General features: G+C 35.5%; 2 protein-coding genes and 1 non-coding gene across 3 annotated transcripts; 2 read left to right on the top strand and 1 right to left on the bottom strand.

Annotated features, from left to right (window-relative positions):
- The first annotated feature begins 3,321 nt into the window (after nucleotides 1-3,321).
- LOC127265279 (uncharacterized) lies at nucleotides 3,322-9,271 on the top strand. Its single transcript, XM_051295013.1, has 17 exons — nucleotides 3,322-3,803; nucleotides 4,489-4,845; nucleotides 4,960-5,100; nucleotides 5,325-5,457; nucleotides 5,547-5,660; nucleotides 5,749-5,822; nucleotides 5,893-5,967; nucleotides 6,169-6,261; nucleotides 6,413-6,473; nucleotides 6,769-7,101; nucleotides 7,261-7,387; nucleotides 7,462-7,561; nucleotides 7,728-7,797; nucleotides 7,901-8,053; nucleotides 8,141-8,236; nucleotides 8,315-8,634; nucleotides 8,718-9,271. The coding sequence occupies exons 1-17, from the start codon at nucleotides 3,717-3,719 to the stop codon at nucleotides 8,895-8,897; spliced, it is 2,514 nt and encodes an 837-aa protein (XP_051150970.1). The 5' UTR covers nucleotides 3,322-3,716; the 3' UTR covers nucleotides 8,898-9,271.
- A 201-nt stretch (nucleotides 9,272-9,472) lies between these two features.
- On the top strand, nucleotides 9,473-9,546 carry TRNAV-AAC (transfer RNA valine (anticodon AAC)). The gene has a single exon. It is a non-coding gene; the product is annotated as a tRNA-Val (tRNA).
- Nucleotides 9,547-9,818: 272 nt separating this feature from the next.
- On the bottom strand, nucleotides 9,819-13,083 carry LOC127265330 (probable 1-acyl-sn-glycerol-3-phosphate acyltransferase 4). Its single transcript, XM_051295081.1, has 6 exons — nucleotides 12,897-13,083; nucleotides 12,686-12,808; nucleotides 12,418-12,589; nucleotides 11,149-11,858; nucleotides 10,936-11,066; nucleotides 9,819-10,303 (listed from the first exon to the last, which is right to left on the bottom strand). The coding sequence occupies exons 4-6, from the start codon at nucleotides 11,718-11,720 to the stop codon at nucleotides 9,873-9,875; spliced, it is 1,134 nt and encodes a 377-aa protein (XP_051151038.1). The 5' UTR covers nucleotides 11,721-11,858; nucleotides 12,418-12,589; nucleotides 12,686-12,808; nucleotides 12,897-13,083; the 3' UTR covers nucleotides 9,819-9,872.
- Between the last annotated feature and the right edge of the window lie 1,445 nt (nucleotides 13,084-14,528).

Raw genomic sequence — 14,528 nt, 5'->3', positions numbered from 1 at the left:
GTATTTAATTAATTATTATTTTTGTCATAGAATTTGGGTGTGTTGGTTTTTTCTTTTAAATAGAAATAGTATTATTTATATATATATATATATAAAGTTTCTATATTATCTATTACTAAACATCACATTGAATTTTTATAAAATTTTCAAAACTCTAATACTCAAAAAATTCTTATGAATGTAAGAGCTTAAAAAAAATTAATGTAATTAATTTTATCAATAATCAAAATATAATGTTGATTACTTTTGAAATTGAGTGAGAATCCACCATAAAATTATTATCCCAATTCACAAGCCATCATCACCAAATTAAATATATATATATATATATAAGAAATGAAAAATCAGTTTTATCTACAAGAGATATAGAAATAAAAAGATTAAATATAAATAATTTATCTTCTTTAATTAATATCTATTGTGAATAGTAAGTTATCTTGTGTTTAAATTTATATTGAAATATAAATTGTAAGAAACTTGTAATTTATAATGTGTATTATTATTATTATTATTATTGAACATAGGTACTTTAAAAGTTTGTATTCTCAAGACATGATCTTTTAATTTATATTGTGTTCATATATTGATTTAAGAATTTAGAACTAAATTGAATGTTACCTCCGTAATGTAATTTTCTATAACTGTAACCTTAAAAATTTATAAGTCAAACTTTTGTAGATTAAATGATAGAGAAAAATATATACACCCTCCGTCCCATAAGATTTAACAAATATTGATATTATATTGGTAATTGGTAAAAAGTACGAATAAAAGATTTTTTTGCATTGTAAGTGTATTAGTATAAAATGCAGTGGCAATTGTGTAATAAAAAAAAAAAAGTAGGGGTAGTTTTACAGTGATATGGTTATTTATGGAAGTAAGAGTATTGTTTTGGGACGGACAAAAATGATAAATAAAACTATTGTATTGAGACGGATGGAGTACTATTATTTTATATATAGAGAGAATATATGCAGAAATAATAAATTAAAAGCAAATACACTCAAGAATGTTACGATGGATTGGTGATTATAAAAAATAAAAAAAATAAAAAAAAATAAAAAAAAAAAATTTGTAATTACAATTTTATTTTATTTTTAAAAGTTTCAAATAATATTTATTCACTTAATTATATAAAATAAAATATCCACCCAATCAACCAACTATAGTTGAGTTAGAGGCAACAGTCCCAACCCACACTACACCATACTAACTTTACCACTATTAATCAAAATCAATCAAATTTAAATTAACAATTCCAAATTCGGATTTCAATTTTATTTAAATAAATAAACATATATACATAAAAATAAAAAATAAAAAATTAAATTAGGTAAAAAAATAAAAATAAAAAAGAACCAACCACTGCACATCATATAGGTCAATAGTTACACCAGTTTTAGTTTTGTGGCATCATTTCTACCAAACTGCCCATACTTTATTGCATTTCGATTATTGGCCCCCACCCAATTTACAATTTATTTTATTTTATTTTACTACAATATTAGCTGTATTTATAACTATCAAATCATATTTATTGATTTATTTCCAACAAAAAATAATTAAATTAAACAATGCATTTATTTACACTATTAAATTATTAATCCTAAATAGCCCTACTCTCAAATCTCAATTAATAATTTAATCATATTATTTAATAATAATAATATATAGTGTTAGGTCAGCAAATCAGCTAACCTAACTTTCCCACATACACACAATTAATTAATTAATTAATTGATTGATTAATTAATTACATCTGCCCTTTATAATAATAATGTAATTATTAAATGTTTTATTTTTATTTTTATTATTAACTTAATTAGTTCAACAGTCCAAATTGTGTACCTATATTCAAACAAAATCGTTAGATTTGTTGACTCTTTTCAAATACATATTATTTATTTAGTAATTTAATTTATCTTAATTTACAAGTTATATGCATTGGTTTATTTTGTGTTTTTAATAATTGTTGTAATGATAAGAGACATGATTTTATTCAACCAAGCATCTTGACTTTATATATATATATATAAATTTAATTATTTTCAAATAAAAAAAATATTACATTTTGTCATTGAAAATAGTGGGTTTAAATTATTTTAATTATACATACTAAAAAGCTAATAAAATTATAGAAAGAAAATAACACACCAATTTTCAGTGCGTATTTTCGGGTAGCGGCTGCAGTTCTTACATTATTAAAAAAAAAATAAAAATTGTATATTAATATTCCATATGTTAATAATGTGGTTCAATTCTATTTATCGGTAGATTAACATTTATTTATATAGCTAGACATAAAAAAATAAAAAATATATTTTATGATAGACAAAAGTACAAAACTTATATTATTGTTATTTTATTCTAATCATTGACATTCTAAAATTAAAAATTATCATGGACAAACTATTGTTCAATATGAGTTTATATAGATCTTTTTCTTTAGTATTTTATTTTTATTTTTATTTTTTTTAATATGTAAAGTACAAAAAAATTATTTTCTAAAATTTTCAATTATTAATAAATACTATGAAAAAATTATAATATGTAAATGAACAAAGTTTAATTGGTGTTTATATATATTTTTACTGGATTAAAAAAATAATATTTTATTAATAAGTGTAAATATATAAAATTTGCATGCATAATAATATATTTATAATTTATATAAAAAATTATTCAAATTTGTAATAATAGTAGTCGATTTTGAATCTATTTATTTATTTTGTTATTTAATCTATTCAAAATTAATCTATTTGGTTTTTTTTTAGTAATTGTAATTGTTACAATTCACGTATTATCGGAAAATATCATTATTATCATTTAATTAATTTATATACTTTTAAAAATAAATGAATAATAGTAGTAATAATACACGACCAACTTTATCCACACTGTATATTATATTAACAAACACTTGAATTAATATCAAAGCCAACTTTATCCAAACCAATCATATAATATTATATATGTATAATAATTTATTTAATAAATAATAATAATAATATATTTCTTTATAAATAATAATTGCAGTTGCAGCCTTGATGCAAAAGTCCCAAAACGGGAGGGTAATCTTGTAATTCCACAGACTACTTTTTTTTGACACGGTATTTTTTCATACAAGAGTAGCAAAGCAATAAATAATGTTTGCCAGAATGAAATAAAGCACATATGTTTTTGTATTAATATTTATCAGTTAGTTATAATATATTATTATTATTGTATATTATTCCAAATTTACATATAGTCAATAAAAATTAATAATGCAAATTAAATTAAATTAAATTAATTATATAATTGCATCGAGGGGGGTAAGGTAATTCGAGTCGACGGCTACTTCTCCACCCACCCCACCAATTCGCAGTTGCTTTGCTTTATTTAATTATCTGCGAAAATCGAGCATCATTGGTTCATCGGCCTCACCCATCGTCGGCTTTCCACTGCACAGTGGTGTTGGAGGCGAGTTTGCGAGATTGGGGGAAGCAGGGTGTGTGAATCGAGTGACAGCTGAGCTGATTTCGGAGGAGCTGTTTCGAAAGTTGCGACCTTTGTCATTTTTTTTTTTTTAATTTTTATGGTGGAGAGTTTTGAGGGTTTTTGTGCACTGCGTGTAATGTGGGGAGGCTTGAGCGCATTTTCCGGGAGCGGCGCGATCTTGGGGGCGCCGGTGATTTGATGGGAACGGCTCTGCGTTTGCTAGACGGCGTCGTTTCATGGAGTTGAGGATTCGGTGCAATCGATGCGTCGAGGCTTGTTCGATCCACCGATTTTTACTGAATCCTGCACTGGTTTGTGTCAAGGTGAGATTGTTTAGGTTTTTTTTTTTGCCTTTTGCTTTATGCTTCACTGTGTGTTGCTGTATTGTTATTTTAATGGGATTTGGATTTTGAGAAACTGAAAATGTTGCGGATGCATAAAAGTGAAATTTTTTGCTTTGGCTTTAGAACTGTCTGCTTATGTTTGATACGAGAGCTGTGAATTTGGGGTTTTCTTCTTTTCTTTGTTACAGAGTTTTGTTTTCTTTCCGACTTTAGGGAACTGGCGGTTGATTATATTAAGATTTGGTGGGTGCATTTACTTCTGTATGTCTTGTGTTTTTGGAAGTTTTCGTTTAGGGGTTTGCCTCATTTTCTGTTAGTAAAATTCTTGTCTGCCTTACTCTTATAGTTTCAATTCAATTTTTTCTTTTTTTGTTTGCTTAGTTATCTTGTTTCTGTGTTGTTTATTTGGTTTACATTCATTTGAAACACTAAGTTTTCTTAAATCCTTTTTTTTTTTTTCCTTTTTTTGGGTGATGTGGGCATTAGTGTGGGAGCTTGATGGGGCTTTAGCCTTTTCCCCTTTGGTTTCTCTGAGTTTTTTGTAATTGTGGATTTCAATTTTTGGTGAAGTGGATGTGTTTTGAAATTTTAAACATGTTATGGGATATTTCTTTGGTTTATTCGCTAGAATCCCATGAAGCTAACCTCTGAATCGATCTGTCAGGTTTTATTGGTGTTATTGCTCTTGGAAGCTGCTTATGCAACATCAAAAGAATTTGGGTTGCAGAAAGAAGTGCTCGAACAGGACAAGGAAAGTGTAATATCTCATTCATGCATACACGATCAGATTATCGAACTAAGGAAGAGACCTGGCCACAAAGTGTATTCTGTGTCGGCTCAGATTTATGCTGGACCTCATGTTCCCTCATTTTTCGAAAGAAGGGGAAGGACATTGCTCGGTGTTTCTAAATATTCAAAGCGGCAAACTGCTGCTAGGCAACCCATTAGAATTTACTTGAATTATGATGCTGTTGGTCATTCATCTGATAGAGACTGCCGAAATGTGGGGGACATTGTAAAGGCAAGCGCTTTTTTTTGGGGAAAAAAAGAGAGAAAAGCTTCTCTTGTGGAATTTATTTTAGTTTTATGCTGATGTTCAATTGCTTTCCCTTTTACTTCTGTATATCTTTTCCAGCTCGGGGAACCCACAGGAGCTTCATATTCCGGTACACCTTCCTGTAATCCTCAAGCAGATCCTCCAATTTATGCTGATTGTTGGTATAATTGCACACTTGATGATATAGCTGGGGAAGACAAAAAGCATCGCCTTCGGAAGGTTAAAATTGTACTAATGATCATTTGTTTCGTGATACTATCAAATTTTAATCTTTGAGGAAATGCTAGGATACTTGGTTGTTGTGAGTTAAGAAATTCTGTGCCAAATAAGTTGTCATTTTTTGAACAATTGCTTCTCTATTGTTCTTATCTGTTACTAGCTGGTTGATTTGATGTTCAAGGCTTGAATATTGAAAGCAAGCTACATGTTTAACTTGTTTCCAGGCGCTTGGGCAAACGGCAGACTGGTTTAGTAGAGCTCTATCAGTTGAGCCTGTGAGAGGTAATTTACGGTTGAGTGGATATTCTGCATGCGGTCAAGATGGAGGTGTTCAACTTCCTAGGCAATACGTGGAAGGTCTCTTTATTTGGAATTGGCTATCATTCATAGGTTTTATAGCTATATTCCATCCATCAGCGACTAATTGTTTCTTTTCATCTTTTCAGAAGGCATTGCCAATGCAGACTTGGTTCTTCTGGTTACTACAAGACCGACAACTGGGAACACTCTAGCTTGGGCTGTGGCATGTGAACGTGATCAATGGGGCCGTGCTATTGCTGGTATAAATTTATAGGAATGATTTGGTTCCTTTTACACATTTTATTGATATCCTTTGATTAGTTTATTGAATTATTCTTTTGCGAGCAGGACATGTTAATGTTGCACCTCGCCACTTGACTGCAGAGGCAGAAAGTTTACTTTCTGCTACTCTAATCCATGAGGTAAGTAAGTTATACCTAAATTGATTGAATGTTAGGTAAGTAGCCTTTTCATGTAATTTTGCTTTTATAGGTAATGCATGTTCTTGGATTTGATCCCCATGCCTTTTCACATTTCCGGGATGAGAGCAAAAGAAGGCGCACTCGGGTATGCACATGTTTCCCATGATCAAGAGATTCATAATTGGATGCTCTTTACACACACACACACACACACAAACACAAGTGTCCAATGTCATTCTCCTCTCGATGTAATTATATTTGGTACATAACACTTTATGGATTCTATTGTTAAACGGCTATTTATGGATGTGCGCTGATGCACACTATTATATGTTTCTATTTGTAGGTAACTGACCAAGTTATGGATGAAAAACTTGGGCGGATGGTAACAAGAGTTGTGCTTCCTCGAGTTGTAATGCATTCACGTTACCACTACGGGGTAGGGTTTTTGATTCTTTCTAATTGTGCTTTCTTTAATTTGATGGAACATGTTTTAGACTGGAAATTGAAGAGAAGACATTTTTGTAAGATTCTCTTTGAAACATGGCAAATCATGAGTAAACAAAGCTCCACTAATTGTTTATTGGCAGGCCTTCTCTGAAAATTTTACTGGTTTGGAGCTTGAAGAGGGTGGTGGCCGTGGAACGTCAGGTGATTACTTAGTTCAATGTTCTATTCACATCGACTTGATCTGACACATCAAATTGAGTCTGTAATTATAATATTGAGTAGATATCTTGTTATCGTTGTAATGATAATTTTTGGGTATTGATAGAACAATTTGATTGCTTGGGCCTTGGAGTAATTTTGAACTTATGAAAACTAATCTTGTGTAAAGTATTCGATTGAGTTAGAACAGTTCTGCTTCTAAAAATATGTTCCATGCACTTTTTAAGGCCATGAAATTCCTGTTGCTGATTAATTTATTGCCATAACCTTACCATAGGATCTCACTGGGAGAAAAGACTTATGATGAATGAGATAATGACGGGGTCGGTTGATACCAGATCAGTAGTTTCTAAAATGACACTTGCTTTACTTGAGGACAGTGGATGGTATCAGGCTAATTACAGCATGGCTGAACGTCTCGACTGGGGACGCAACCAGGGAACTGAATTTGTTACATTACCTTGCAACCATTGGAAGGGTGCATATCATTGCAACTCTACACAACAATCTGGATGCACGTATAACAGGGAGGCGGAAGGTTACTGCCCTATTGTAAATTACAGTGCAGATCTTCCACAATGGGCTCGCTATTTCCCTCAAGCTAATAAAGGTTTTTCTTGTTTTTGTTTAATCTTTCTTCACTCTGCTTTAGTTTTTTGTGTTCTTGATCCGTCAATATATTGCTGTAAATAATATTGTGAAATTGTCATCTGTTTTCATCTTTTTGTAAATGCATATCATTTTACTGTAGTCGTTTTTGTTTGTGCAGGTGGTCAATCGTCGCTGGCTGATTATTGCACTTATTTTGTTCCATACTCTGATGGTTCGTGTACAGATACTAATAGTGCTAGGTCACCTGACCGGATGCTGGGTGAAGTCCGGGGAAGTAACTCAAGGTAAAAATTGGCTTCTCATATCCTCCGAAATTAAATTGGCAGACTGTTGATGATTGTCAAATTCTTCCATATAGGTGCATGGCCTCGTCTCTAGTCCGTAATGGATTTGTGAGGGGTTCGACCACCCAAGGAAATGGTTGTTATCAGCACAGATGCATAGACAACAAACTGGAGGTAGAGTTTTGTGCAACAATATACTTCTTTATTCCCTTGTTATGAATGTTGGAGCAAAAGCCGTTTCAATTTAAACATTTCTTCCTGAAATAATACGGTTAAAGCTTTTGTTTTAGTCGTGTGGATCAATCCTGGTATGAGTAGTAGTTTTTGGTTGTTTTCTCAGGTTGCCGTTGATGGAATTTGGAAAGCATGTTCAGTGAATGGTGGAGCTGTTCAATTTCCCGGCTTTAATGGTAATGGCAAGATTACTCATTCGGGCCATATAATATAAACTTTTATCGAATAATTCTAAAGAAATCCGCTGTATATATATATATATACATATGTTTATCATAGGTGAATTGATATGCCCTGCTTACCATGAGCTCTGCAATGTTGAGCCTGTGCCGGCATCTGGTCAATGTCCTAATTCATGTAATTTTAATGGCGATTGCGTCGATGGAAGGTGCCACTGCTTTTTGGGATTCGAAGGCCACGACTGTAGCCGAAGTAAGTTCCTTAAAACCATTTCATTCACAAGTCACAACATTCGGTCAGTCATTGTTAATTTATCCCACTTGTTCGTATCGTACACAGGTTCTTGCCCTAATAATTGCGGCGGCCATGGAAAATGCCTTAAAACCGGCATTTGTAACTGTGAACAAGGGTACACCGGAGCCGACTGCTCTACAGGTTACATATACATACATATATTTCAGTTAATCGATTTTCTTGCGAGAACAATATCATGATCCGAGTGTTGTTTTGCAGCCATTTGCGATGAGCAATGTAGTCTTCATGGAGGGGTCTGCGACAACGGTGTTTGTGAATTTCGTTGCTCTGACTACGCCGGCTACACATGCCAAAACAATTCGATGCTTCTCCCAAGCCTCTCAGTCTGCAAAGACGTTCTGGAGAAAGACATGTTGGGTCAGCACTGCGCGCCGAGTGAATTAAGTGTCCTGCAACAGCTGGAAGAAGTCGTCGTAATGCCCAACTACCACAGATTATTTCCCGGAGGTCCTCGGAAAATTCTAAATTACATTAGAGGCCGCGACTGCGACGGAGCTGCAAAGCGATTGGCCTGCTGGGTAAGTTTTCTTCTAAAATAACGATTTTTTGGCTAAAGATTTTCGGCCCATCCATTTTTAAAATTCATGTCTGGTCGGGACAGATATCCATCCAACAATGCGACGACAATGACAACAGGCTACGAGTGTGCCACTCGGCGTGCCAATGGTACAACTTAGCGTGCGGGGCTTCACTCGACTGCTCCGACCAAACGCTTTTCAGCAACGAGCATGAAGATGAAGGGCTATGCACAGGGTGGGGTGAGCTGAATTCTTGGCTCTAAGACAAAAGGGATCGATGTCGATCAACTATGTATATTATAGGAAACATTTTAGTTTATTTTTCTTGTTATTAATCTGGTAATTGTGTAGGTTTTGTAGGGGAGAAAAATGGTAGAATTTCTTATTTTTTCCCATCCCAGCCAGTAAAAGTGTTTGGAGAAAAATGGGTGGGAATGAATTATTGAGTTGAGTTGAGAGTTTGGCTTTCAAAGAAAGTCCAAACCAGACTTAGGAATTAATCTGTAGCAGAAGAAGAAGAAGAAGAAGAAGAAGAAAGAAAAACATGTTGGAGGAAGCAAGACATGTGGTTTTTTTCTTTTTTTGAAGTTTTTGGCCTAAGGCCTTCCTGGTAAATGTATTTATTTTCTCTTTGCCAGTCTCTTCTGCTTCCTTATTTGTGAGATTATTTTTTGCATATACATATTTTTATTAATCTATCATAAATACAATGTTTTTTATATATTTTTTCTGCAACAAAAATGAATGATATTAATATATGCAGTTTCAACTGCTTTAGATATTTAAGGAGAACGTAAAGAAAATATATAATAATTTTAATTAAAATTACACAAACAAAGGTGTCGTGGTGTAGTTGGTTATCACGTCAGTCTAACACACTGAAGGTCTCCGGTTCGAGTCCGGGCGACGCCATTCTTGTAACTTATTTATTTTATTCTTTTGTTTGTCCCCCAGAAAATTAACCACCTCTTATCTGGTAGATGCTAAATGCATAGTATCTTGTCCTATCTTCAATAATAGACTCTACATTCAAACTTTAACCTATAAATTTTATAGCCAATGTTACCTTAAATTTTCGTTATTGGAACACATCCATTCCATAGACTATTTCCATCTTCAATTTTCCTTTTCAATCACATAATAATGAAGTAGAAACTTTGCAATGGAATTCGACTCTATTTCAATAGGGAAAAAAAAAGAAAAAAGAAATAAAAAACCATCGTACAATTGTCTTAAAATTACAAAGATTTCTTTCCAACGAAGGTGTCCAAAAGAGGGGACGGTCTGAAATTCAAAGAAGAAGCACAAACTAGGTAGAGACAAGCCAAGACTACGTACAATTTGAACCAAACGGCCGAGAAGAAGGTCAGAAAAGTGAAAACAATCGTGACGGCGATAACCACGGCGCAGTTTGCGGCGCATTTCGCAGTCGAAAGCTCCCTTTCCGTCCCTTGATCGGGAAATTCGCCGTTGACGATGAAATCGGTCAGAAGCTTATCTTTTAACACAAATTCGTTCATCAACCATGCGGAGGATTCCTCTTCGGACAAAGGGATTTTGTCGAGAGGGATGCGCTTAATGTGCATGTGTACTTCGGAAGGATCCACGCCGAACACATTGTCCAGAAAAGTCGGCAGCCTGTTCTTGTATGCGATTGTCACGTCATAAACTGCGCATATGGTTTCAATAAGTAAATGTTAAAGAAATATCTCATTAGTAGTAGACTTGAGACTTAAGGAATAATAATGTAAATGACCAAATTATTCTTGCTTTATAAAGGGTTGAAAAAAGTAAGTTAAAGTGATAATTATGGATAGTTTTGAAAAATAGAGATAATTTTGTTGTATAGTGGAGACCACGATTACTAAATAAAACAACAAAGACAATTATTTTAGGACAAACGAAAATGGAAAAACAAGAAACTCTTTTGGGACAGGAGTATATTTTATGGAGTCAATAAACACGTCCTCTCACAACCAAAGTAAATATACGCTACATACAAATCTTACACGTGGACTACGACGAATAAGGAGAGTGGGACTCGAACACAGGACATTCCGATTCTGATACCATGTAAGAATTTCAACAACAAATTGTATTTATTCTGAGAGAAAAATAAGCTCCCATACCATACTAAATAACTATTGCACCTAAAAATTTAAGCTTATATGAATACATATAATTTATATATAAATTTATATATATATTACGGAGTCGATCAACATAATCGTTACGAAGAATACGACTCCTTCAAGATTTAAATTAACTAAAACGGTAGTAAGAAGACGAGCAAAATCAAACCTGCATCCAACGAGCCCCTCAAGATCTCCAAGCAAGCATTGAATCCCCTCGTTTTCGGAAGCAACACATTTTTAAGTACCGGCAATCCATTTTCATTCGCGAACTTCTGGCTTTTAGCGCACTTCTCTTTACTAAGCACAATAAAAGCCAAATGAGTAAAATCAAAACAAGAATAATAGCAACGCGTAAAACGAGCTAGAGAGAGTCGTTTACGTGTAGTCGGTTCCTTCGGGGAAAACCGCGAGCCACAACGGATCTCGACGGTCGCTAAACGTCGAAAGCATTTCCCGCATCACCGGCTCGTCGACTTCCCAATTTCTGTGCACCGGAATGAACTCCAATATGTGAAATCCCCACCCGAAAATCGGGAGCTTCATTAGGCTCCTTTTAAGGACATACTTCAAGTATCCCAAGCACCCTTTCCGTATCGCGAGATCCCACATGTACATCCAGTCGACTTCCGTTCTGTGGTTTGCGATTATCAACACTCGCTCTTCCACCGGAATTCTATCTCCGGAAAATGTAACTTTAGTTCCGTTTATTTTTTCGAATAAGAACGGCCAAAGCCCGAGCCACATCCCGAACAAGTAGGACGACATTTTTCTACTGTAATGCACGCTGAATAGGCGCACGAGCATAGCTGGAGGCACGAAATACACCAAGAACATCGACGCGGTAGCAAGATACACTGCTAAACATATCAGACCTCGGACGATCCTAAATGGCGTCAACGGGTAATGCTTCAATTCTTTTGAAGAGTCGAGGGATTGGCTGCCGATCTCCATCCTAATCAAGATAAGACTTTTTTGTAGATTAGGATATTCTTTTCTTTGCCTCTTTCGGCTTTCTGACTGATCACGAATCAAGATCAATGGGCGTAGTCGTAATCGAAATCGTGATTGAATCACAGCTCATTTTGCCATCTAGAATAGGAAATAAATACAGTCAGCCAGCTGAAGAACACACAACAATTTGTAGCAAGAACACCTCAGCAGATTTGCCAATTTTAGCACAAAGTTAAAGCAGAAATGATGATGAGATGCTAGTTTGGGCACTTTGACATTTCTACAAACAGTTTGCAGACAGACATTCCTAATTGTGGATTACGTTAGTCCCCGACTGGAATTCAAAAATTTCTCCTCAATTATGGAATTGCGGAGGATGCAAGAAATGTGCCCAGCCATGGAAGAAAAAGCATTAATAAAATGGCAATTACCAAAGCTGTCTGAATGCTACCAAAATTAACATCGAAAGCATCAGCAAAGCGAAGACAGTCTCAACATTGCAGAAACTCATCATCAATATCAGCACAAAACCAGATCTCGGAAATAAATCGACACTAAAAACCAAAAACCTCACGAAATCGGCCAAGATCTAACGAAAACTACGAAACACGTAGAAACAAATATTACAAAACTTGGAAACGTCCGACAGAATTAAGTAGAAGAATCCGTCGGATTCGATTGTACAATTTGTTCGTACCTGACATGGAGAATCGAGGAGGTAGATGGTGCTTCGATTGGATATATATGCATGGAGGAACGAATGAATCTCCGCCGAATCGATCGCCAATACAACAGGAATATCTTCGAAGACGATAAGATTATCGATTTCGAAATAGGGGATCGGGAGTTGACCCGACCCAGCAGCAATCCTGCGGTTTGGATTAGAATTTAGAACAGCAGCCAAGCGCTCGAGGAGAGAATGTTGGGCTTAACAGGCAGCCGCCATCATTAATGGAGGAAATTACCCAAATCGAACAAAGAATGGAAACGACAACAACGTAGCTTTGCTTCGCTTTGCGGTGACGTCTGACTCTCGAATAAATCAATCACTAAAATTCTTCCTTCAATGGCTGGAACCTTCCTTCAACCTGAAGCCACCACTTTTATTGATTAATTAATTTTTATATATATATAGAAAAGTAGTGATGTTTAGGTTGCGGTGAAATCTGAAACAACCTTTGAATGAGGGGATAGATATGGCGGATTGGCTCCAACAATTGAACCTTTGTGCTGTCCTTTTGTCGTTTCTGTCTCTTGGACTCAGTTCCCTCCCTGCTGCATCAATCTGCCATTTCCTTCCCCACTTTTTTTGTTTTTCTTCATAATTGGATTAAGTTGATTTTTGTATAACCTAATCATTGGAGTTTCGGTTTTAAGGAGTACAGACTTTCTTTTGCCTGTTGCGTGGCTAGCCCTCCCCTCTCCAGCTAGGGTTGATTCTTGGGAGCTCCGGGAAGTCCAGCTGCTAGATGCAGTGCGGACGGGCCTGGAGTCGGAGTCCTGGAGCTTCCAAGATTAGCAAAAATGAAAAACAAAAAAAATAATACTATATCAAACTGGACTAATTCAACATTAGAAATTGTTATCTTTGGACTTAGCCTCTTTCGTAAAATTTATTTGGAATTTGGGATTGCATCTAATAATTCTATTCTCAAATCAATCACTATTTTTTTTTCTTTTTTTTTTTTAAAAATATTTTGAACTGCCTGTAACAAAAGGATTTACTGTAAAGAAACTTTGAAACACTTGCGCATATTACGAAGGCTTTCTAAAATCACAATCAATGTGCGAGTCATCAGGCTGTAGAATTTATATAAAATTTGAGTTTTTTTTTTTTTTTTTTTAATATTTTAATGAAAAATTTAAGTTTGCATTTCAACAAATATAAATTCAAAATTATATTATTTTTTAAAAAATAATACTCTATCTGTACGAAAAAATTATAGTTATTTATTCTTTTTAAAATTACAAACACACGATATAAACGGATATAAGTTTGACATTCTGAAAAGTCTTTGCATTCAAAAACAAATTTTTAAAGAAAAAGTCGATTTTAAGAAGGCTCAGAAATGTCATTTCCTCGTAAGTTGGAGGATGATTTTTGGTCAATCGTGACCGACCACGAGGCAATAGCCTTGGACGTGGCAGCCATCCAGGTCTCCATGGCCCTGGCGGCGCCGGCGCCGGCGCCGGTCAGCCTGTTGTGTATTACTAGAATTCTTTGAACATTAATTTTCACGAAATTCTTGGGGGATGTCTAACGTGTTATAAATTATGAAGTGTATTAAATCTATAAAAGGAATTCGTACGGACTGCCACAATTCCAACGCTTCAAGGAGTGATCATCATCGTCAGTCCACACACCATTTCTAATTTCTTCCTCCTATTAGTGCATCTCCAACCCGGCCGTGCGGCGGTGGACGTCGCTCGCACGCAGCCAGCGTCGGGGACGCCGCTGCGAATGAAATCGGGGCACATAGGCGCCGGGGGTGTCCTGCCCGCACGGGCTTTCCACATCCGGGGGGACGGGCGACGTCCGCGCGCCAGCCCCCCGCGCCGCCCGGGAGGGCGAGCGGGGGGCGGAGCGCGGCCGACGCTATCGGGTCCGCCCGACGCCGCGGCGCCCCTGGGGGGCGAGCGGCGCAGGACGGAACGCAAATTTCGAACAATAGACTTCCTTCGGGACAGGCACACAGCGCAAGAAGCCAACCTCGGACGGGCCGATCGCCGACCCGAGCCGACCGAACGCGCTTTTTTTGGACAAGCCAAATTCAACGCTAATTTTGATTTTAGTCGTTGTTTTATTTT

Source organism: Andrographis paniculata, unplaced genomic scaffold, assembly GCF_009805555.1.
Source record: "Andrographis paniculata isolate CXL003 unplaced genomic scaffold, ASM980555v1 Contig72END, whole genome shotgun sequence".
In the NCBI taxonomy this organism is placed as follows: domain Eukaryota; kingdom Viridiplantae; phylum Streptophyta; class Magnoliopsida; order Lamiales; family Acanthaceae; genus Andrographis; species Andrographis paniculata.
Note: the sequence above shows the minus strand (reverse complement) of the source record. Positions and strands in the feature narration are given on the sequence as shown.